At 40.0% G+C, this 22433-nt stretch overlaps 1 protein-coding gene across 2 annotated transcripts; it reads left to right on the plus strand.

The window, feature by feature from the left end:
• Window positions 1–1380: 1380 nt before the first annotated feature.
• snx6 (sorting nexin 6) lies at window positions 1381–20675 on the plus strand. Of its 2 annotated transcripts, none has more exons than XM_038300881.1 (14): window positions 1381–1457; window positions 1603–1653; window positions 4563–4667; window positions 4750–4860; window positions 6736–6857; window positions 7517–7640; window positions 9798–9893; window positions 9981–10086; window positions 10517–10592; window positions 11699–11738; window positions 13615–13701; window positions 13783–13942; window positions 17803–17888; window positions 19115–20675. In XM_038300881.1, exons 1-14 carry the CDS (start codon window positions 1452–1454, stop codon window positions 19166–19168), a joined length of 1224 nt encoding a protein of 407 aa, XP_038156809.1. In that variant the 5' UTR covers window positions 1381–1451; the 3' UTR covers window positions 19169–20675. The 2 variants fall into 2 exon arrangements, with proteins under 2 accessions (XP_038156809.1, XP_038156811.1); XM_038300883.1 differs by having other exon boundaries at window positions 1412–1457; window positions 1606–1653.
• The last annotated feature ends 1758 nt before the right edge of the window (window positions 20676–22433 follow it).

Below are 22433 nucleotides of genomic sequence, written 5' to 3' on the forward strand. Positions count from 1 at the left end.
TGCTGTGTGTAGGAAGATTATGTTTTAATAATTCATGCACTACTTATATATATTTTGGGGTCAAACATTAGTAAGTCTTGGGAAGAAATTAGTATTTTCTGGGAACAAATTAGTATTTTGGGGGAATAAATTAATATTTCTCGGGAACAAATAGTATTTCTTGGTAACAAAATAGTTTTTCTTGGGAAGAAAATAGTATTTTGGGGAAACAAACAGTATTTCTTGGGAACAAATTAGTATTTTGGGGAAATTAATTAGTATTTCTTGGGAACAACTATTTTGTGGGAACACATTAGTTTTTATTGGTAACAAAATAGTTTTTCTTTGGAAGAAATTAGTATTTTGTGGGAACAAATTAGTATTTTGGGGGAATAAATTAGTATTTTGGGGAAACAAACAATAGTATTTCTTGGGAACAAATTAGTATTTTGGGAGAATACATTTGTATTTCTTGGGAACAACTAGTATTTTGTGGGAACACATTTGTTTTTATTGGGAACAAAATTATTTTTCTTTGGAAGAAATTAGTATTTTGTGGGAACAAATTAGTATTTTGGGGAAACAAAGTATGTTTTGGGAACAAATTAGTATTTTGGGGGAATAAATTTGTATTTCTTTGAAAGAAATTAGTATTTTGTGGGAACAAATTAGTATTTTGGGGAAACAAACAGTAGTATTTCTTGGGAACAAATTAGTATTTTGTGGGAATAAATTAGTATTTCTTTGAAAGAAATTAGTATTTTGTGGGAACAAATTAGTATTTTGGGGAAACAAACAGTAGTATTTCTTGGGAACAACTAGTATTTTGTGGGAACACATTAGTTTTTATGGGGAACAATAGATTTTGTGGGGAAGAAATTAGTATTTTGGGGGGATTAATTAGTATTTATTAGGAACAACTAGTATTTTGTAGGAATAAATTAGTATTTCTTTTAAAGAAATTAGAATTTTGTGGGAACAAATTAGTATTTTGTGGGAACAAATTAGTATTTTGGGGAAAAAAACAGTAGTATTTCTTGGGAACAACTAGTATTTTGTGGGAACACATTAGTTTTTATTAGAAACAAAATAAATTTTGTGGGGAACAAATTAGTATTTTGTGGTTTCTGGTGCTCTGTATGTCGAAGTAAGATGAATATAGAAAATTTGTTGTCAGGTAAAACTAATCAATATTAAAACATCTAATGCTCCACAGCAGTCGTTTTTCTTTTGTTATTAAATCATAGATCCTCTCAGTCCTTCAATAATGTCCAGCTTTAATAAATGAGCGGATAACTCTTATCTACTGTTAAACGTCTCCTAAGTTTTCAAAGCTTTCCATCTACCTTCAATAGCTCAGTTGATAGAGTGAAGAACTGTAAAGAACATTAGAGGAAAGCTTTCCATGATTTGTTTTCCTGTCACGTGACTCGGCAGCTGCGTCCACTTCCTGGCTCCCTCCGTTCGCAGCCATGATGGTGGGTTCCTCCTTCTGCTCTGCCTCTGCCCTGCTTTAGCTCCACTCCTGCGGCTCGGCGGCGGCCCTCTCCCTCACATTGACTCGCTGTCATTAATTTCAGCTCCATCCGCGCTTTCAATAACTGTTTGTTTGTGTCTCTGCAGCAGGAAGGGCTGGACGACGGACCCGACTTCCTCTCCGAGGAGGACCGGGGAGTGAGTGCCCTCCTTCTGCCTGTCTGTCTGTCTTTGTCCCGGAGAATCGGTCCACCTGTCCGTCTGGAGACGCCTTCATGTCCCTTAGCGGGACGGAGGGTCCTGTTCGCCGCAGCTGAACCGTTGTGCTTTAAATAAAGCATTTTAGCCCGGCTAGCCATCCATGCTAACGTTAGCTTCATGCTAAGTGTTGAACCGTCTGTCAGCTGTGGTCAGACTGGTTCCCTCTGCAGACAGCTGGGCCTTTAGCTGCTAACAGCTAAACAGAGCCAAACATGTCTGCTTTAGTTTATTTCTAGTTAGAGCTTCTCTTTGTGTCAGACCGTCACATGATTGGACAAACCTCTCCTCTGTGTTTCTGCTCCCCCTTTAAAAGGAGACCCTGACATATTGTCACTCTGCGCTTTCTTATTGTTTTTAAAAAAAAGGTAGAAAATGGCAATCAGATTGGTGAACCACGGTGTATGTGAACGGATCTAGGAAGCAGATCTATATACTTGGGATCAGCTTTCCCTGTGATGTTGATGTTAAAAATACCAAAGAATCTCCACATAAAACTATAATAAAATGTAATATGTTAATGTTAAAGTGTTTATTACAACGGAGTAATAGGGCCAGGCTAGAGATTTTCTATTTTTAAATACAAGAATAATGTAATAACATTATGAGAATAATGATGTAACATCATTAATTCCAAAAAAAGTAAAAATCCACTGGACTTTGTTTCCAAGTTTGAAGACGTTTTGCTTCATTTCAAAACGTCAGGAATGTCTACTTAACGCTGTTTCACGGTTAAAGTTAACAGATTGATTGAAATCGGCCAAGAATGTGATTCGTTTCAGGCTCATCTGTAGCTAAGGGTAACTCCCACAGCAGTAAACATCTTTTCCATCCTATCAGACAGATGCTGCTGCTGTTTTTCTTTGCACTCGCTGAGCTTTGTGGGAAGCTACAATAATCCAAGATGTTTCGTCTGCACCCGTTAATTGATCTAACTCACTATATTAGACCTCACATAAGCGACGGTGCTGAACGCAGACGCATTGGATCAGAGATGTTGGCCTCTCCTCCATCTAGAAGCTGATCCACCATCTGGGTTTGTCATTAAATGCAAACATTTTTATTATCTTTACCAACCACTTCTGCCAAACCTTCAGGTCGCTTTATGAAGACTCTGCATCTTAAATAGAGCTTAGCTTCCTCCCAACCTTTAGGTCAGAACATGGCGCTGTGGGGGGTAATCCTCACTGTCTGGGTCCATGTGTCCACTGATAAGGATTTTTGTTTTTTTTCATTACAGCATATACAAATCAATACACTCGGTACAAAACAGAGAAAATGTTGCGCAGAAAAAAAAATTCCAAAATTACATTCCAGCAGTTTCAGCCCACCTTTTTTCCCCAACAGAGAAGAACAATTAAACAGTATAAAAAATAACCCCCCATATTATTACGTATTACGGCCAGCTTGGAGATTTTTTTTTAATTATGAGATTAAAGTTATATTACTAGAATAAATGCCTCATATAAGAACCCATTTCAGAAAGAAAGCTTGGAGCTCTGCCCACAGATGACGGCCGACCAGCTCCACCAATCAGCAACCTGAGTCCACTTTGACATCCTGCCCAGTTTAATGCTGCTGCTAAAAGATTTCCTTATTCCTTAAACCGATGCTAAAGTATAACTTCACATAATGCTCCACATTTTAGGAAAGAAAGCGCTTCTTGGAAGAGTTGTCATAAAATACAACTTTATTCCCGCAATTTAGGACTTTATTCTCTTAATTTTTCAACTTTATTTATGTAATTATGACTTTATTATCGAAATAGAAAAAAGAAAAAAAAATCTCTAGCCTGGCCCTAATACTCCGTCATACAATCTCATCTCAAAGTCAACCTGATGTAAAAGAAAATAAATCAATATATCATTCATCAGATATGACTAGCCATACTTATAACCAACACAAGATTCAGCGACAGGCACCTTCAGTTCGGTAAAACTTCTACTTTTTAAAAATAGGAAAGAATCATCTCGATTTTGGTAGAAGTTCTGCGTAGACCCTCAAAGGATGTATTTGATTTTCTCAAGCTTAATAAAAAACATCATGTCTTTAACCCAGAGGGATACTGAAGGACGTTTATCAGACTTCCAGTGTAAAAGTAAATTATGTCTAGCCAATAAAGATGAAAAAGCAACAATCGCCATTTGAACAGAACTTAGAACTAAAGTAGGGTTGAGGATATTAAATATGGCAACAAATGGACAAGGTTGCAGCTCTACTATCAGAAGAGAAGACGTAGAGTAATGATTAGACCAAAAATTATATAATTTGGGACAAAGAAAGAACATGTGGCCAAGATTGCATATATCATATATCCAGAACATCCGGTTAAATTAGAGAAAGCCTAGTTTTAGATAAATTAGTCCTATGTACAAATTTAAATCAAATCAAAGTAAGGTGAGCACAAGATGAGGAAGATCGAATTCTGTCCATGGCATCATCCTAAACATCTGGGGTCGGCTGGATTCCCAACTCTTTATACTGAAGATATTTTAAGGTGAAACCATGAGGGGAAGCATGCTGGGCTGTGACTACTAATCACATTAATCGATTATTGAATTAATCATCCACTAATTTAGTAATCTGTTAATCATTAACTGGAGTATTTTGGCCATCCGATTATTTATTGAAAAAATAATCGACAAATCTTTCGATTTGCTAAATATTTTTTTTAGTATATCTGCACAGATTTTTCCTCTTCATTTAAAGTTTTTCTCTTTAAATCCTCCATAGCAGATGGGAGGCGGCTTTTCCTGCTACCACAGCAGGTGTAGATGGGATCGGCTGGGTTTGTGTTGATCTCTGGCACTGCTGCATTATAGGACATTGGCGTTTGTGTTGTTTTCTAGACCCGAGCGGTAAATGTGGAACTGGAAATGGACCCCACGCTGCAGGTGGACATCTCTGACGCTCTGAGCGAGAGGGACAAGGTGAAGTTTACCGTCCACACCAAGGTGAGACCCGGTTCAGGTTCTTCTGCCCGCTCGTCGTCTCCTTTGTCTGCATGCTGACGTCGCGTCCTTCATGTTTCCACAGAGCAACCTCCCCACCTTCAAACAAAACGAGTTCTCTGTGGTCCGACAACACGAGGAGTTCATCTGGCTGCACGACTCGTTCGTGGAAAACGAAGACTATGCAGGATACATCGTAAGACCCACACACTTCCAGCTGACTTTGGTCAGGAACTGAGAACATTTGTTGGAGGGAAAACCACCGTCTGATGACAAGGCAGTTCCTCCACGAATTATCTGCCAGTTTCACTGCTTCTGTGTTCTACGTGCTTCTAGGCAGCTTTTCTCTTTCTTCATGTGAACAGGAAACTAAAAGCAGGGTTGTTTTAAGGTCATGTTGTTCACGATTGATGTGTCTAGCATACCTCGTACTGATTGAATTACTATGATCTTTCCAAGGATTAAAAATCCCATTAGATGGTTGGCGTACTAGGCTGACTGGTTTTAGGACATAAATGGTTGGTGGTTCTTTATTTTTTTTACTTTTTCACTTGTATTTTATTATTTTTAAAAGCAACGCATATGAAACAGAACAATTTACAAAGAACAGATGGTCAATAACAATGAATATATATATATTTCCATATTTAGCTTTTTGCAGCCTTATTATAAAAGTGAGTCTTTCCATGCTGTGAGCTTCTTCTACATCAGGGTTTTTTAATTGGACCTTTAAGGTCTTACGGCCTTTTTTTTAATGCTGCAAACAGAATTTTAAAATTAAAGTCCGTTCTGCAAAGAATAATCAATGGATTATTATTTATACCCAAAAGTAATACATTTGCAGTGATTTAAGGGATTTAGCTTCAATTTTCGTCATCATCACTGAGTTCTCCGAAGAAATCCGGAAATTGCAATTTATTTGTATGATTCAGCTACAAATAAGTGGGATTTTGGCCCACTCCCCCACACAGATCTTCTCTAGATCAATCAGGTTTCTGGGCTGTTGCTAAGAAACACTAAGAGTTTGGAAACGGTGGTCCCAGCTCCTCCAGTGTAGTTCTGGGCTGATTTCTCACCTTTCTTAGGATCATTGAGACCCCACCAGGTGAGACCTTGCATGGAGCCCCAGTCTGAGGGAGATTGACAGCCATGTTTAGCTTCTTCCATTTTCTAATGTTTGCTGCAACAGTGCAGCTTTTTCCACCAAGCTGCTCGGTTATTTCTCTGTAGCACTTTCCAGCCTTGTGGAGGCGGACAGTTTAGTCTCTGGTTTCTTTGGGCAGCTCTTTGGTCTGGGTCATGTTAGTAGTAGTAGTTGGATTCTTCCTGATTGTCTGGGGGGGACATGTGTCTTTATGCAGCTAACCACCTTAACCCTTTAAAGCCCGATCCAAGAATAAAACAAAACAGAAATTTCCTTTTTTTTTTGTTTGAATTCCTTATTTGCCCTTTTAACAAAATATGTAAAAAGAAAAAACAGAAATACATTTTTGATATTAATAATTTATTACTATGCGATAAGTCAAGATTATTTTTTGTGCAGTCTTCCGCCCTCTGTTATCAGGTATATCTGATTGTGTACAATAGGATTTTGAGCAAAGCTTTTACCATTAAATTATGCAAAAGGTGTCAGATGCAAAACATTTCAGAAACCGTATGTATCAAATATGAAACATTTGGCATTATAGGGTTAAACAGGTGCAACTAATTTAGGATAATAAATGGAGGTGGACATTTTGAAGGCAGACTAACAGGACTTTGAGGGTCAGAATTAGCTGATAGAGAGACATTCAAATACATATTTGCTGCTGAATCATACAAATAAATACCATAGATAAAAATCATACATTGTGATTTATAGATTTTTTTTTTTTAGATTATGTCTCTCACAGTGGACATGCACCTACGATGACAAATACAGACCCTCCATGTGGGAGAACTTGCAAAATAGCGAGTGTTTAAAGACTTATTTTCCTCACTGTAGATGTGCAGTGATCTTGATCCAGCAGAGGAAACTTTAACTGGGTGTAATGAAGCAAAGCAAGTTCTCAGTCTCAGTTTCTGGTTTTAGATCCCTCCAGCCCCCCCCAGACCTGACTTTGACGCGTCCAGAGAGAAGCTGCAGAAACTGGGCGAAGGAGAAGGGTCCATGACGAAGGAGGAGTTTACCAAGATGAAGCAGGAGCTGGAGGCGTAAGTAGCAGGACGGACGTGGGTTGGGCCAGTGATTCCCTCGGACTACTAATACTTGGACCCCTAGTGAGGACCAAACTAAAAAATAAAACAAGCTTTTGTCAACCAAAAAGTAAGTTATTCTTATATGTTTGAGTTATCCTTCAGCTTTGCATCCAAACCAAGCAGAGGAACAGACTGGATGTAGAGCGCAGCCTGTTTTCCACATCTAAGCTCATCAATGCAGCTCAGGTGTCATGATTGATGAAAAAGTAAAACTAATGAAGTCAGTCTGACTGATTTTTGTTCAGTATTTTGTTCCCAATTCCTTAAGTTTAAATGAGATTATGCAGGAGTTACTCAGAAGAGTTGGGGTTTTATAAAGGCAGATTTATAGTATGATTTTATCTTTTATTTTTATTGATTTTTTGCTAACCTTTGGGCAACATTTATGTTGGAAAGAATAACATGTCAAAGAATTAAACAAGTTAAAAAGATTAAATAGGATACTTTTTAGTTTATAATTAGTTATTGTACGTTCCACTTTTGGGCAGTCATCAATAGTTTTGACTGAGAGGGTCTAATGGTCAGACAAAATGCCCAAATGGAAAAGAAAAAAAAAGGTTGGGAACCACTGGTCTGGAGGACGGGGCGCTACTGACAGCTGTGTTTTCATTCAGAGAGTACCTGGCCATCTTCAAGAAGACCGTCGCCATGCATGAGGTCTTCCTCTGCCGCGTCGCAGCTCATCCCATCCTAAGGAAGGACCTGAATTTCCACGTCTTCTTGGAGTACAACCAGGATGTGAGTGTTGAGCGCAGTTTGGGAAGTTAATCACTGCTGCTGTTAATGAAGAGGTCTGTTCTCCCCACCAGCCATCGGTCAGAACTACAGGGATTCAAACTCTGACACGATGCTGTGTTTGGTTTCAGGGACTGCGTCCTCCGAGGAGCCAGTCTACCTGGATTGGCTCCTCGGAGGACCGTGACAATAAGGAGGCTTGAACCCTAAACCTCCTGTAGCTTTTTCCTCAGTCCCAGTTCAGTGTAACTGATGCTGATGGAAAGCTTGAAATGTGATTTTGAAACATGTTGACCCGGTCAGACCAGCATACCCAAAGTCAATATGCGGTTATTCCTTTAGTTTTGTATGAAAAATAAACTTTAAACTACCTCAACAGGTGTGTATCCTTTTAGTCATGCGGTAGTCAGTCTTGAGGTAGTTTAAAGTCTATTTTTCGTACAAAACTAAAGGGATAAACGCAAATCTTGCACATGCATGTTGGCTATAGGTATGCTGGTCTGATAAAACACAGCACTGATTTAAAGAGCCATTAGAAGCTCTAGGAACCAGTAAACCTCGATTTTTGAAAACCTTGCTGACCCGGCAAAAAGTTTTACCATAATTAAAACATCCACACTGAAGAGGAGTGTCTCTCGGTGTTAGTCGCATTACATTACATTACATTTAACAGAACTAAGAACTAAGAAAATACATTTTACCCTCCAACCCTGTAGGTGGCGGTAACACGAGCAAAGGTTGTTTGCAGCTAGCAGCAGTGTCTACCAGAGCCGTATCATCAGCTCATTTGTGCATGTTTGAGCAGATATTCATCCAGGTCGGCATAAATGATGCAATTATGGTACTATATATATTTAAATTTAATACATATCTCATCGTGTTTTGGGGCTTTTCTAGGAAAATTTGGTGTTTTTTACAATTTCTCCATTAAACTGCTTTTTCATTCAAGGTTTATATTGAAGTCCTGCAACAATGGACTGAAAAAAACTGATTTCACCAAGCAGCTAATTTATCAGAGCGTCTCTAAAGATCAGCAGCTTAATGAAAAAGTTTTCATGGGTTTAACCTCTTACACCCTAAGGGGGTATAAATAAGTTTCTGCCTGACAAAAACACACAAAAGTAAATAACTTATAGCCTCCAAGCTATTAGATTTAAGAAGAAACTTTTGGTACGTCTGTAAAGGTAAGATGTCATAGAATGGTTTTCTGGTGTCAGCACCATTGTAGCTTTGACCCTGCCTGAAATATTAGGGACAAAATACAAAATATTTTGCATTTTTTGAACCTCGCCAAAATTTTCTTTGAAATAAACATTGCAAAACACTACCAAAATATTATGTATAGCACAAAAAAGTAGTACAGACTTTTAAATCTAAATGTTGTGTAAAAATATACAAAATGTGGACTCAATCAGATGAATCATATTTATTTTAGAATGGTATTAGTGAGAAATTTCTTAGGCGGAGAGGCCATTTTGGCACATTTATCCATAAATGTCACCAAACTGTGCCAAATATGTTTTTTACATCAATACTGGGGGTTTGGTAAAGTTACGAGGTCATGTAGCAGCTGGACCCGCCGGCGGGTCCGTAGGGTTCAAGCGGTTAAACCTGTTGTGCTTATCCATCCCACCCAATATTTAATGGGATTTTCCTGAACCAAAGTCTTCTAAATTGCTGGTAAAGATTCTCAATCATCCAGGTCATAGTCAAAGGGGTGGACCCGTTCGTCCGTTTCAATTTGCAAAAACGAGGCTTTGTTGGGCTACTGTATAAAACCTGGAACTCAACGCTATTTCTGACATTTTGAATTGAAAAAGCTTCCTGGATGGGAAGAGAGACATCTTCGAACTTGGAAACAAAGTCCAGTGGATTGTTTAAGCTTTTTTGGATTGTCTGACTAACATGTTTTAGTCTAGATTAAAACGATCTCATCTAATCGCTGAATATTAAACTGGAATAAAATGCTTGGCTTTCATTAAAACAAAACCAAAACAATGGCTGAAAAATCTGAGCTTGTGAGTGTGTGTGAAGCAGAGGCAGCCCATGGATGATTTACTCTCTCTAAAGCTGGTCTCAGCCCTTTGTTGGCGTCTGAATTATGGCTAACAATCTCTAATGGAGAACTGTTTGTGATCACGGCTCTGTTGTGACCGGCAGCTGAGCGTACGAGGGAAGAACAAGAAGGAGAAACTGGAGGATTTCTTTAAGAATGTGGTGAAGTCGGCTGATGGCGTTCTGGTGGCTGGGGTCAAGGTAAGGGTTGGAGCTCCTGTGCCCAGGCTGCCTTTTACGGTCTGCTGTCAGTGCTTTTATCGAAGCTCAATGTCGTTTGTCTTTCAGGACGTGGATGATTTCTTCGAGCATGAAAAGACGTTTCTATTAGAATATCACAACAGAGTGAAAGACGCCTCAGCCAAATGTGACCGAATGATCCGCACACATAAAAGTAAGGCTGATGTCAAAGGCTACGTTCACACTGCAGCCTGAAGTGACCCAAATCCAATTTTTGCCCATATGCGACCTGGATCTGATCTTTTCATGGCTGTTTGAACAACACAGATCTGATTTTTTTCCAATGCGACCCAGGCCACTTGGCTATGTGGTCCTGAATCCGATACGAATCTGATCTTTTCAAATGCGACCTGTGTCTGAACGGCCAGGTCGGATTCATCCGACGCAGAAGCGGCAAGAAAAACAACCCTGGCAGATGACGATGCGGAGAGCAGTATTTATGTTTAACCATCTTGAAAAGATTGAGTTTTTATGGTTGGAAAGGATCGCTAGATGCGCGCCGGCACTACCATCCATGTTTACTTCCGGAAAAAAGGAGCATGTTGGCTGTAGATGCCGTCTGATTGCTGTTTCTGTCTGTTTAGATGCTGCTGATGACATGAACAGGATCGCCTCGTCTCTGTACACGTTAGGAACACAAGACTCCACGGACCTCTGCAAGTACGGAGACAATCGCTTCATAAAACCGTTCACTTCATCTCTCTAGGCTTTTACTCTAGCTTGGATAATCCAGGAAACTAGAAATAAATTTGACCTACTTTTTACTGTCTCTAAATATGAATGTCCTTCATCTGTTAAAGGAGAAGTCCGGTCAGCAAGGAATAATCAATGGATCATTATTTATACCTAAAACTAATATGTTCGCGCTGACTTTATGAATTTAGCGTTAATCAGTAATTATTTTCGTTCTGATCACTGAGTCTAGGAGCGGCCATTTTTGCCCGAAATATAACAACCCCTCCCTCCTGCCATCTTCCAGCAGTGACGTCACGGTGCGGTAAGCCTAGCGCCATTCTCCCCGCTTTACAAGCATAATCAATGGGAACTACTAGACACATCTGCAATCAACAACAATTATTGAAGATTTCCAGAGGACTTCACCTTTGAAATTCACCAGAGCTATAGTGACAATGCCCACGTGCATGGCAGTTGGATGCTGGAATACATCGGGTAAAAATGTAGAAAAGTGAAGCGGGTTCGTCGTTGGATTGCCAACTGGAAGAGGGAGGATTTACCATTGAACTTCTGGCCAGAAAAAAAACACGTAATATGTAGCCAACATTTGGAAGAAGAATGTTTTCAAGATGACTTGGATAATAGCGCGTTGTGACAAACACCAGATACAGCACTGGGACTTGATCAACAGCCGATACCGCACCGTGACGTCACAAACCGGTAGGTGGCAGTAGTGTTCTTTGACAAACATGGATGCCTCCAGTAAAGCACATTCAAATGAAAATTATTCTGATTTAAAAACATTTATTTATTGAACTGTATGAAATAATTTAATATTTAAAGTACTTTCAGAAGTTGGAATTCTGAATATGAGCGGACTTTTCCTTTAAACTTAAACCTGCTTCGTTTTTCTCCATCCTGTGGCTTGATGTGGACACAAAGCTTCATTCTAAGGCTCCTTAAACTTCAGCTGTTGTAATGAAATAACTGTGATTAAAGAGAAATGGGTGCAGCTGGAGGGAAAGTGACATCCTGAATTAGCTGGAGAGGTACAAACATCCTGACCTCTGTTTTTTTTCTGTCCCTTTAAGGTTTTTCCTGAAGGTATCTGAGCTGTTTGAGAAAACCAGAGTAAGTGTGTCCTTTCGTTCTAAGCCCAATTACAGCTGTGAAAACACTCTGGATGGACTAAAAACTGTTTAAACAGGACGTTTTCCAGCAGGACGCTTTAATTTCTGCTTAATAGAAATTCAGAAGCTAACATGAGCCCCTTTAGGCCGCAGTAGAGCAGACGCTTCACCGCGCTCCGGTCCACGTGCAGAGGAGCAGTTAGCATCCTAACATGGAACATGCTCTGTCAACAGAATCACAGACACCGCTTAGATAAGTATGCAAATGGATATGAGGTTTTATTTTCTTAATATGCTGCAGAAATCAAAAATTAATATTAGCCAAAACATGCAAACAAACAAGTACAGGTAGACTAATATTTTTAGTCTACCTGTACTGAGTATTGATAATGTAGACAGCCCTGCTGTATGGCTAAAATAATTGACCTCCATCGGGTCGCTAATTTAAATAAAACAATTAGCGGTTTTCTTAACTTTGCTCTTAGTATAAAATGTGAGAAAATCTTTATTTGCATCAGTGACTGAAACTGAAGGATCTCAGCGAGCGCTGCCAGCTGTTTGGAGCTATGCGCACCTTTACGCTCTGTGTTCTGATACACTGCTTGTGTAACGTTGAGGTCCTGACACTAATTGTTCACCAATCAGCAAGCCTGGGGTCTAAAGATCCACTGCAGACATGAACTGAAACAGATGATGATAAAGAGGGATCTTCATGTGCTTAAAGGTATTAAATCGTCACTGCTGGACCAAACTGCTGCCACGTCTCGGGTCATGAGACAATGTCTGGTACCTCTTTGGTTCACCAACTCACAAGATCAAGTATTTCTGTGCAGTTGTGAACAGACAAGCTCCAACAAATGAATTCATCCAATTTAGGGTTTTGTTTCCTATTTTTGCTTCTTCATGAGGTGTGAGAGACCCTGACAGCTGCCTGTAGGCAGAAGCTTATAGGGATGAATTAAAACTGATCTAGAAACAGTAGAAGTTTCTTAAAATAAAGTGTTTTCCCTTCATTAGAGAAGATCTGCTAATGAAATGAGGATTGCTGCTCTTAAGATAATTAATCTTATCTACCTGAAATAAGATAATAAACATGTTATTTTCCTTTTTTTCAATTCTATTTTTATTATTTTCACTGTTAGACAAAACACCTGTTATCTCCAGCTATCTGTTGTCTAGCTAGACATCCACAATTCAACAGGATATACAGATAGGGATGATTGGTTCCTCCAAGAAGTTAAGAAGTTAACATACAAAGATTACGAACATTGCTCCTTTGGCTAAAACCAAAAATGCCGGGGTGCACTTCTGTTATACAATGGGAAAAATAAGTAAATAATTTACTGATGATCAGTTGCGGTTCTAGACCAAATGTACCATGGGGGCCAGGAGGGAGCCAGCGTCCCTATAATAAATCTGATCCATCTTTTCATAGATGGATCAGATACTTTTCATTCTTTTCTGAGATCCCTTCTTAGTCTCAAAACAAAAGTAATTCTTTCCATCTTAAAGATATCATATATAATGTCAAACCAGTCATCCACTGTCTTTCTAGTTTTAGCCACTTCCTTGTTACAGCTTTTCTAGAAGCTGCACCTAGTATCTGAAATAACTTGGCATTAGAGGATACATTTTCTGATGGTAAAACACCAAAATATGACAAAAACACAAAATGAATATCTGTCTAAAATAGATTTTGCATTATTTTAATGATCTCCTGCCAAAAAAAAACGTTTTCTTTCTCATTTGAAATGTAAATCATATTATTCCAATAACTTTCCTGAACCAGAACCTGTCAAAGGAGCCGCCTGAACTGGAGCTTTTGCTCAAATCCTGAAGAAATGATAGATTCTCTATTGTTTTTTTTTTTCCTGAAGAAAATTGAAGCTCGAGTGGCGGCGGATGAAGACCTGAAGCTGGCCGACCTGCTGAAATATTACCTGAGAGAGTCACAGGCTGCTAAGGTCTGAACGCCTCCTCACAGATAGGCAGCAGTCGTCCTGGCATTCAGTTCTAATAATGATTTGATCTGCTGCTTTGGACAGGACCTTCTGTACCGGAGGAGCCGGGCGCTGGTGGACTATGAGAACGCTAATAAAGCTCTGGACAAAGCTCGGGCTAAAAACAGAGACGTGTTGCAGGCAGAGACCAACCAGCAGCTCTGCTGCCACAAGTTTGAGAAGATCTCTGAGTCTGCCAAGCAAGGTCAGTTACTTTGACTCAGGGTGAAGCATTGAGTGCTCACTCCACCAATCCTGCTGCAGGTTTACAGCCAGATGTCACAGAACAGCCATGAAAGCTGAAGATGCTCCTGTTTGCTGCCATGGTCGCTGCTCCATGTCACTGTTTTTGTTCCTGCCATTCCCCTTATATTTCCATTGCCATGCCATTTCCTTTTTCACTTTTATTCATGGGCCCCTCCAGCAAATCCCTCTCCCTTATAAAGGTTCTTCACGCGCAGTGGTAATCATATTTTCTTTATTATTTATAATCAACTCAGCCATGCTCCTAATTTACTTTCATCAGGCTGCTCTTTTATTAGCAGTTTCCACAGCAAAGCTTTCTGAAATAACGGGACCTTCTGGCTGCTGGTTTTGGCATCTTTCTCTTCTGTGGATCATAAAACGTCCTGAGTGTGGATCACTGTATTTTCACGACCATAAGGCGCACCGTACTAAAAGGCGCACTCTCAGTTATGTGTCCCATTTCTGTATTTAACACACACATAAGGCGCAGCGGACTATAGGGCGCGTTTTTTATATACAGGTACATGTCCTCTACTACCTTTAAATACCTCTACTGCATATTTAAAAATACAGCGGGGGCAAAACTGAGTATGACTGTACTTTATTCATGTATTTATTACAAAGTATTAATCAAACCTGGGTGCTGGCAGTGAGACAGACACATCGCAGATGACACAGAGCTGTGATCACTCCTAAATTAACTTAAAATCCTGAAACCTGCCGACGGAATATGTTCACTTTTATTGCCGGTATCCTGGTGCCTGCAGTTTAAATTATTTAGATGAAAAACACCTGCCAGCCGCTGCGTGAACCCGGAGGCTGCCCAGCCTAGAGGCTGCTGTTGAAGGGATTCCTACTGTCTGCGCACCGCTGGTATGTGGGGGTCTGAGCGCCTCCGACAGAAATAGATAATCTGGATGAACTGACTGCAATTATTAAGTTTTCAGGTGGACTTTCTAACTTAAAAACATATAAAAACTACTTTATTCCCACTGATCACAGCAAATATAGCTGCAAGATTTAGATTATTTAGATGAAAAAACACCTGCCAGCCACCGCGATGAAGAGGAGGAGACCCGCCCAGAGGCTGCTGTTGAATTAAGTTTTCAGGTAGAAAAATAGAGCGGGAGCAAAACTGAGTATGTTTGTGCTTTATTCAAGTATTTATTACAAAGTATTAATCAAACCCATCAAAGTCGTCATCCTCTGTTTCTGAATTAAACAGCTGCGCTAAATCAGACATGCCAATTTCCCCTTCTTCTTCACTGTCAGAGTCACTTTCCGTGCAGCGCGGCTCCTCAGAAATAATGCCGGCTTTTGCGAAAGCTTGAACAACAGAGCCAGCAGACACATTAGTCCAAGCATCTACAATCCATCCGCAAACCGTAACTTGCCCGGCGCTGCCTTCCACTTATCCTGGAACTGTGGTCTCCGTCTGTCATCCATCGCTCCGACGCCGCTCGCAGCCTTACTTTGAACGGCCGCTTCACACCGATGTCGAGCGGTTGAAGTTCCTTTGTCAGACCCCCCGGGATAACGGCGAGCACAGCGTTCATTTGATTCACCTTTTTTTTCACATCGGCTGTGAGATGGGCACGCAGCGATGTTGATACGTGGAAAAAAGCACCTGGTCTCCTCACATACACCTGCCTCAGCCACGCTTTCATCATATCATATGTCATCAGAGCGCTGTGTCTGTCTCGCTGTCAGCACCCAGATCAGCTTCTCTGATTGGTTGATGCGGCGCGTCCAGCAGCAAAACTTCAATTTTTCCATCTCGAGCTGCAGCAGCGCGTTGGCGGTGCGTCAGATGCTTAAACGCTCCCGACGCACTGCGCCTGCTGCTCAAAACGCGCTGCGGGACCTTTTGCTGCACCTACACGCGCGTCAACCATTGACTTTGCATGTAAACTCGCTGCTTCTGCTGCACCTGCTGGGTCCGGTTCACACCGATGTCCAGCGGTTGAACAGCGAGCACAGCGTTAATTTGTTTCCCCATGTTTTTCACATCAGCTGTGAGATGGGCACGCATGGAGTTACATATAACAGCGATGGTGATGAGTGGAAAAAAAAACACCTGGTCTCCTTACATTCAGCCACTCTTTCATCATCTCCTCAATGAGGTGGTCTCAAAAGTCGCAGTTACAACACACATAAGGCGCACCGCACCATAGGGCGCACCGCACATTTTGAGGGAAAAAAAAAGACGTTTAAGTGCGCCTTATAGTCGTGAAAATACGGTAATATCTTCTCTGCACCTGTGTTCCTATTGGCTGATCAGCAGGCTGTGGATTTAAACATAAATCTAGTCTTTTTGAGTTTTATTTAGCATATAAACTAAAATGCCGTTACAGACGGTGCGATCGTATTTTGCTGGACGGCTCTGAGCATGTCCAACGAATTTTAAAAGATTACAATTGTCTCAGAAAAGTCATGAAATGTTTTTAGATGTATTTTAACATTCTTTGGTGACTTTAGGATAGAAATTACTACTTTTAACACTAAATTCTATTATTTAGTAGGGGTGGAACGGTTCACAAAATCCACGGTTCAGTTCACTGTTTCGTGGTCACTGTTTTCGGTTCGGTATATGTTGATTGTTACACCAAAATCCCATAAAAATTTATGAAATTGATGAAAAAAATCCAAATAAATTAATGAATTGTAATTATTTTTAATGATCCGCGGAAACCCTGGATCATTTCCTCTACGATCTCCAAGGAACTCAGAGCGGAGCGGACGGGAGCCACAGTGGAAGCTGTAGGCTTTGCTTTGTGCAGGCGGTCTGGAGCGGAGCGGGGAGGAGCGGAGCGCTGATGGAGTATGTGGGATTTCGGGGTTAGCATGACATGTTGGTCGTGTTGCTATTTATAAACAAAAACGCATAAACAAAACGTGTTGCACAATGCTTGCACACTATTGTACTTTTATCCACAACTTTCTTTCCGCCGTCATCGTAGGTCACTCTAAATGCAAAGTGGTCCCATACAGCAGACCTATAAAGTGCTGCTGGCGCGTCTTCCAACTCCTGTTCTTTCCCACTCGCCATACCCACACAATTCTCCACAACAACTGATTATTTTCTGCTACACCCGGCTACGCTGCTTCGCTTCTTCTTCTTCTTGTTTACTACTGGTGGTTGGCTTTGGTCGCAGTACCGCCACCTTCTGCTCTGGAGTGTAAACGCTTCACCTATGAGAAAAAGGAGCAGCACATGAACCGAACGCAACACACGCGAACCGAACCGAGACAGTCGAACCGAACGGTTCGGACGGTTTTCATAAACCGTTCCATCCCTATTATTTAGGGTGACCTGGATAAATATTTGCTTGCACATGTGCAAATGCTCACGCAATGCTGCGTGACTTTGCTTACAAAATTATTGAGCTGAAAGGAAACACAGAGCGTTTCTATTGCTGATCTGCTCTGAGGAGGAGGAGAGACGATAATGGGATTTCTAACCAGACTAGAACAGGAGCTTTTATTCCTGTTTGTCACTGGGATTCTATCCTGTCACTCTTGGTAAACAACAGACCTACTTTCTTTTTTTTTAATCACCAGACTAGTCCACTGTATTGGCTGTTGGCTCTTTGCTTTTTCTCACATCTGTTAGTTAGGTGATAATTTGTCTTGTAGGACAGTAGAATGCCTGTTTTCTTTTAAATGTGCAGAAGGCTTATTTAAAGGTTGGAGGCTGTGATCATTCGTATGCAGTCAGGAATGTGTGGAGTTTATTAGGAACTTTACCATCTGTTATAAAGCTGATCAAGCTAATTAAGAAGAGAACTTGGGTTGAGAATAACGATGCATCTTCCACAGAACTCATCGATTTCAAGACGAGAAGAGTGGCAGCATTCAGGAAGAACCTGGTGGAGCTGGCCGAGCTGGAGCTCAAGCATGCCAAGGTACTGATGTCCCGCTGGGCTCCGCATTCCACAGAGATCCTCCATTTAACTTGATCAGTTCAGCTGTGCTGACCAACCAGCAGTGGCCTCAACCAAACCTTTTCTGATCATTTTTTAAAGATGGAGGATAAATCCTAAAGTCACATTCTTAGATAGCAATTCACACCCTGACCACTTGTGGGCATATAGTCTAATGATAAGCTGTGTTAACCAGATTTGTTTTCTGCTAGAGAAGGAAACGTCTCATTTGGTAAAACTGTGATTTTTAAACTTTGGCTGAAGAGGATCTTAGTTCCTGCAGCATCAGAGCAGATCCAGCCTCTGATGCTTGTTTCTGAGGCGAAAGCCTCTGTAGAAAAAAACCCACCTGAGGCATTTATTGAGGCCCAGGCCGGGAGTTAAGGAAGCTATGAGACGATGGTTTCTGTTGGAGGGGGTTGACATTAAAGGATTTTTACCACTTGCCCTTTGGGCAAGTGACTTTCACATTTCATTTGCCCAGAAACAATTTTTACTTGCCCAGTATAATGTTTGATAAATATAGTTCCTAATATTCATTTTTGTATATTTATCAATGAAACATTTTTGTTTTTTAAATGTTTTTTTGTAATTCAGTAAGTTTCCAGGTTCCTGGTGTGTATATGCATGCGTCAGATAATGAACTCAAGCCTACATTACCGTGTTAACATGCTTTTCAATCCTTCCTGCACATTCTTTTCAAACTAAACTTTGCTTTAAACTGTTGTGTGTTTGAAAAAAATAATTGTTATGTTAAAAATCTAAAAAAACTTGACAGGTTAAAAAGTTAAATCACATAAATAACAAGTCAAGTCAATGTCACAAATGAATAACTTTTATTTTAGAGTCACGGTATGTTTATACAAGATAAAACTATTAATATTTTTCTATTTTTCTAGAGAATCATTATACATAGTTATTTTATTCAGGGTTTCCACAGTCTTACATAATTTCAGAATTCCCTGACTTTTAACTGACTCAGGATTAGTTTTCCCTGACAAAATATGTGTATATGTATATATATATATATATATATATATATATATATATGGATATATTGGTAAATATCAGTACGACGGAGTATTAGGGCAAGGCTATAGATTTAATTTTTTTAAACGAGAATAAAGTCACAACATTAAAAAAAAAGTCGTAAAATTAACATTGAATATCCATATCCCTGATGTTTTTCCTTCCTCTCCTGCCTGCAGGGAAACTTGCAGCTACTGCAGAGCTGTGTAGGCGTCCTGAAAGGAAACACTTAACCGTCCGACCCGCCTGCAGCCAGCTGGACACGCCGCTGTGAGGGCAGAGCCTGCAGGAACGGACAAACACTGAGAACCGCGGACCAGACCGACAGCCGAGGGTCGCAAATGACACCAAGTCTGTTTTCCTTATCACCACCACCCCACCCACCCTCTAATGAGACACCATGCTTGATCTTCTGGTTCATTATCAGAACTTCAACTCAGACACTGGTCCTACCGGCCGAATGCAAGCCATGCAACACTCCTGCTGTGCTTTTATTCTAGACTAGTAGAACCAGAAGTCCATTTACAGCCTTTATTTCCCCTAAATATGCCCTTCATTAAAAAGTAATCCCATATGATTACCCATAGAAAAATCAGGTTAATCTGATCTCTACAGTCTGGATCCAGTGCAGCTCCTCGGCTGTAGGACAAACCATCAGTAGTGGTGCTGAGTTTAAGCACTAAGAACTCTTTTAAATAGCCTAAATGAAATACCTTATAATCTGAAGATAGATGCAATGAGCTGATAAATCTGTTAGATCACTAATCCACACTCGCTATAAACCAACCAGAAGCATAAAGAGATGTAGAGCAAGGTACGAAGCATCCTGTCGGTCCTTACCGACTGCTTCTGACAAGTTCCTGGGTGACCTCCAGGGTCTAAAGGTGAAGTTATTTTCTACTGAAAGAAATCAAAAGGAAACTCCATGAGGAAAAAAACAAAAAAAACATATCAAGTAATAAAGCGTCAAACATCAGTGGAACATGACACCCAAACATTTCTAGCGTCTCACATGTTCTCCTTCCATATTCTGTCAGATTTTTCTCCTGATTAAATATGTTACATATTTGACCTTAGCTGGACGGTTACTGAAGTACAGGTAGCCAAATCAGTAAAAAGAAAAACATACTTCAAAGGTTTCTATTCTGTTTTTTTTTTTACACATGAGAAGTTTTGTTGTTACCCGTCCACGCCGCCCTCCTCGGTTGTCATGCCGATGCTTGTACATCTGGGAGCTGTTTCGATGTGTTTCCGCTGATGTGTGCAGATGGGAGCCAGCTCTTAGTACCTGTTCTAGTTAGTGTCATTAAAGAAGAAAAATCTATGACACACAACTTGTACTTATTTGTATTAACCAATGAATGCTAATCGTCTGTTGCTTCGGTTTTGTCTAGAGATGCTTGTTTTCCATTCCAGTCGATGGTGGAGCTTCACTCTGTTTGCCTTAATGTCAGTCGTTCCGTTTGACTTTTCAAAACGAAGAGAGAAAACTTCAGAATGCATGTTTTCTTGTGTGTTATTTTCCTTTGTATGAATGTTTATTTTTTTTCACTCTTTTGTGACCAAAGCTTCCATCACCAATTAAAGATGAACGATTATTAACGGCGATGTGATGAAACGGTGCAGATTTAAATGAATGATTTTGAAATTTGAACGTTTTACTTGTTTAATCTTCAGCAGGTCTGTAATCCACCACAGCCATCCGGATTCAATTAAACTTTATGGACACTTTTCTTACAAGTGCTGTCTCTGAATGATTTTCTGGTGCCGTCCAACTGCAGGAAACATTTCCAAAACATTCCGACATCTGATTTCTATATTATCGGGCTAATATTGAAGTTTTCTGACCCACAGAACCCTGTCCAGAGACAATATCCAACAGACTATTAGAAATGGCTCAGCTTAAATGATCTGCAGATTAGGTTTCCAGTGAGGCTGTGAAACAGTCTCCCAGTATTTCATATATCACACTAATATGTAGAGTAAATAAAAGTTTGTATTCGTGAAATATTCCCGCCTCGTTCGTAATATTATCCCATCCTTTTCTCCTGTAGAACACAATGCAGGAAATTATAAATAAAACTTTAGAACACAAACGAATGAGAACAGTTAAGAGGTATGGAAATAAAAGCAGAACCAAACAACAATGAGCTCTAAAAGATAACTTAAGTTTAACTTAATTTAGTGCCAAATGAAAGTTTCTAGTAGGATAAAGTTAATGGAACTGCTTTATAAAGCTTCTTTAAATCTTTGTAACAGCAACTGAAATATTGTTTTTAAACCAATCTGAATCAAAATATTACCCTAACACCTACAGAGTTGAATATAAGTGTTTCAGATAACATTTGGTCCCACTACTAATTAGTGTGAAAGTGACTCTATTGCCAGTGTCATATTTTCAGAGTTAGTTTTACTCCTATTAGTGTCAAAATGAAGAACCTCTGAGACCCGTGGGGGGGGGGGGACAATGCTGGACAGGTGCCTAGGGGGGCCATAAAACTCTGTTTCCATGTATGGTTAATACAACTATTCCTTTTTTGTGCACATTAATTATGTTTTTGATGAAAATCCCCCCCCCCCCCCCTCTCTCCAGTGTCCACCATATTGGATCAGTCCATTTGCTGCACATGTTCAGAAAGGTCGCTTTAGTCGCTATATTTAGTGACTTTTCAGACCTCTCTAGCACTTTGATTTCAAAAAAGCTCCTAGCGCCAAATATAGCGACTTTTTTTCTGCTACTGGAGACTTTGGAGACAACATCTAAAAGCAGCGAACTCTGCTCTCCAGAGCAAGTAGATTGGTAACCCCGCCTCCTGCTCTCCTCTATCTTGTCTGCTGTCATGATTCATGCAGATATTATTTCATCAAAATGAAAAATGGAGAACAGAGAAGCAGATCATGGCTTGTCTACAGTGAAAAGAAGGACTGGGTTATTTGCTTTAGCCTTTTTGGAAACAGGAAGGAGCAATCAGCTAAGTGAGCTTAGTGCTTGGAAAAAAAATATTTCATTCCTTTAGAGACAGCATGAAAAGTCAACTGAGTACAAAACATAGAGAGAAAAACAACAAGAAGAGAGGGACAAAACCTAGAACAAATAATGGAAGTCTATTAACATTTCTCTATCTGTGTAATGGGTCTGTTTTATGTGTTGTCTTCTCAGTTCAGAGGGCCCCCTGCCTGTCTTTGCCTAGGGCCCCACATTTCCTAAATCCGCCCCTGATCAATCTGGCGGGAAATCAACACCACATAGAGTAAAAGTTACTCTGCAATGCTGTAAATTTTTACACTGATTTTTAACTCCAACACTTGAGCAGATTTACTCTCAGTATAGATATAAATATTCTAAAGTTAAATATGTTAACTGAATTTTTAACACCCAATCTTTTACTGTATAATTGTGTAAAAAAGCATGACAAAATAAATGATAAGCTAAACAATGCAAATAATATAACGCTAACAGTCAATTTAAGGAAAAATAAAAAAAAAGGTTTTAGATTA

This window comes from Cyprinodon tularosa, unplaced genomic scaffold (genome assembly GCF_016077235.1).
Source record: "Cyprinodon tularosa strain WSP-4 unplaced genomic scaffold, ASM1607723v1 ctg459, whole genome shotgun sequence".
In the NCBI taxonomy this organism is placed as follows: Eukaryota; Metazoa; Chordata; class Actinopteri; order Cyprinodontiformes; family Cyprinodontidae; genus Cyprinodon; species Cyprinodon tularosa.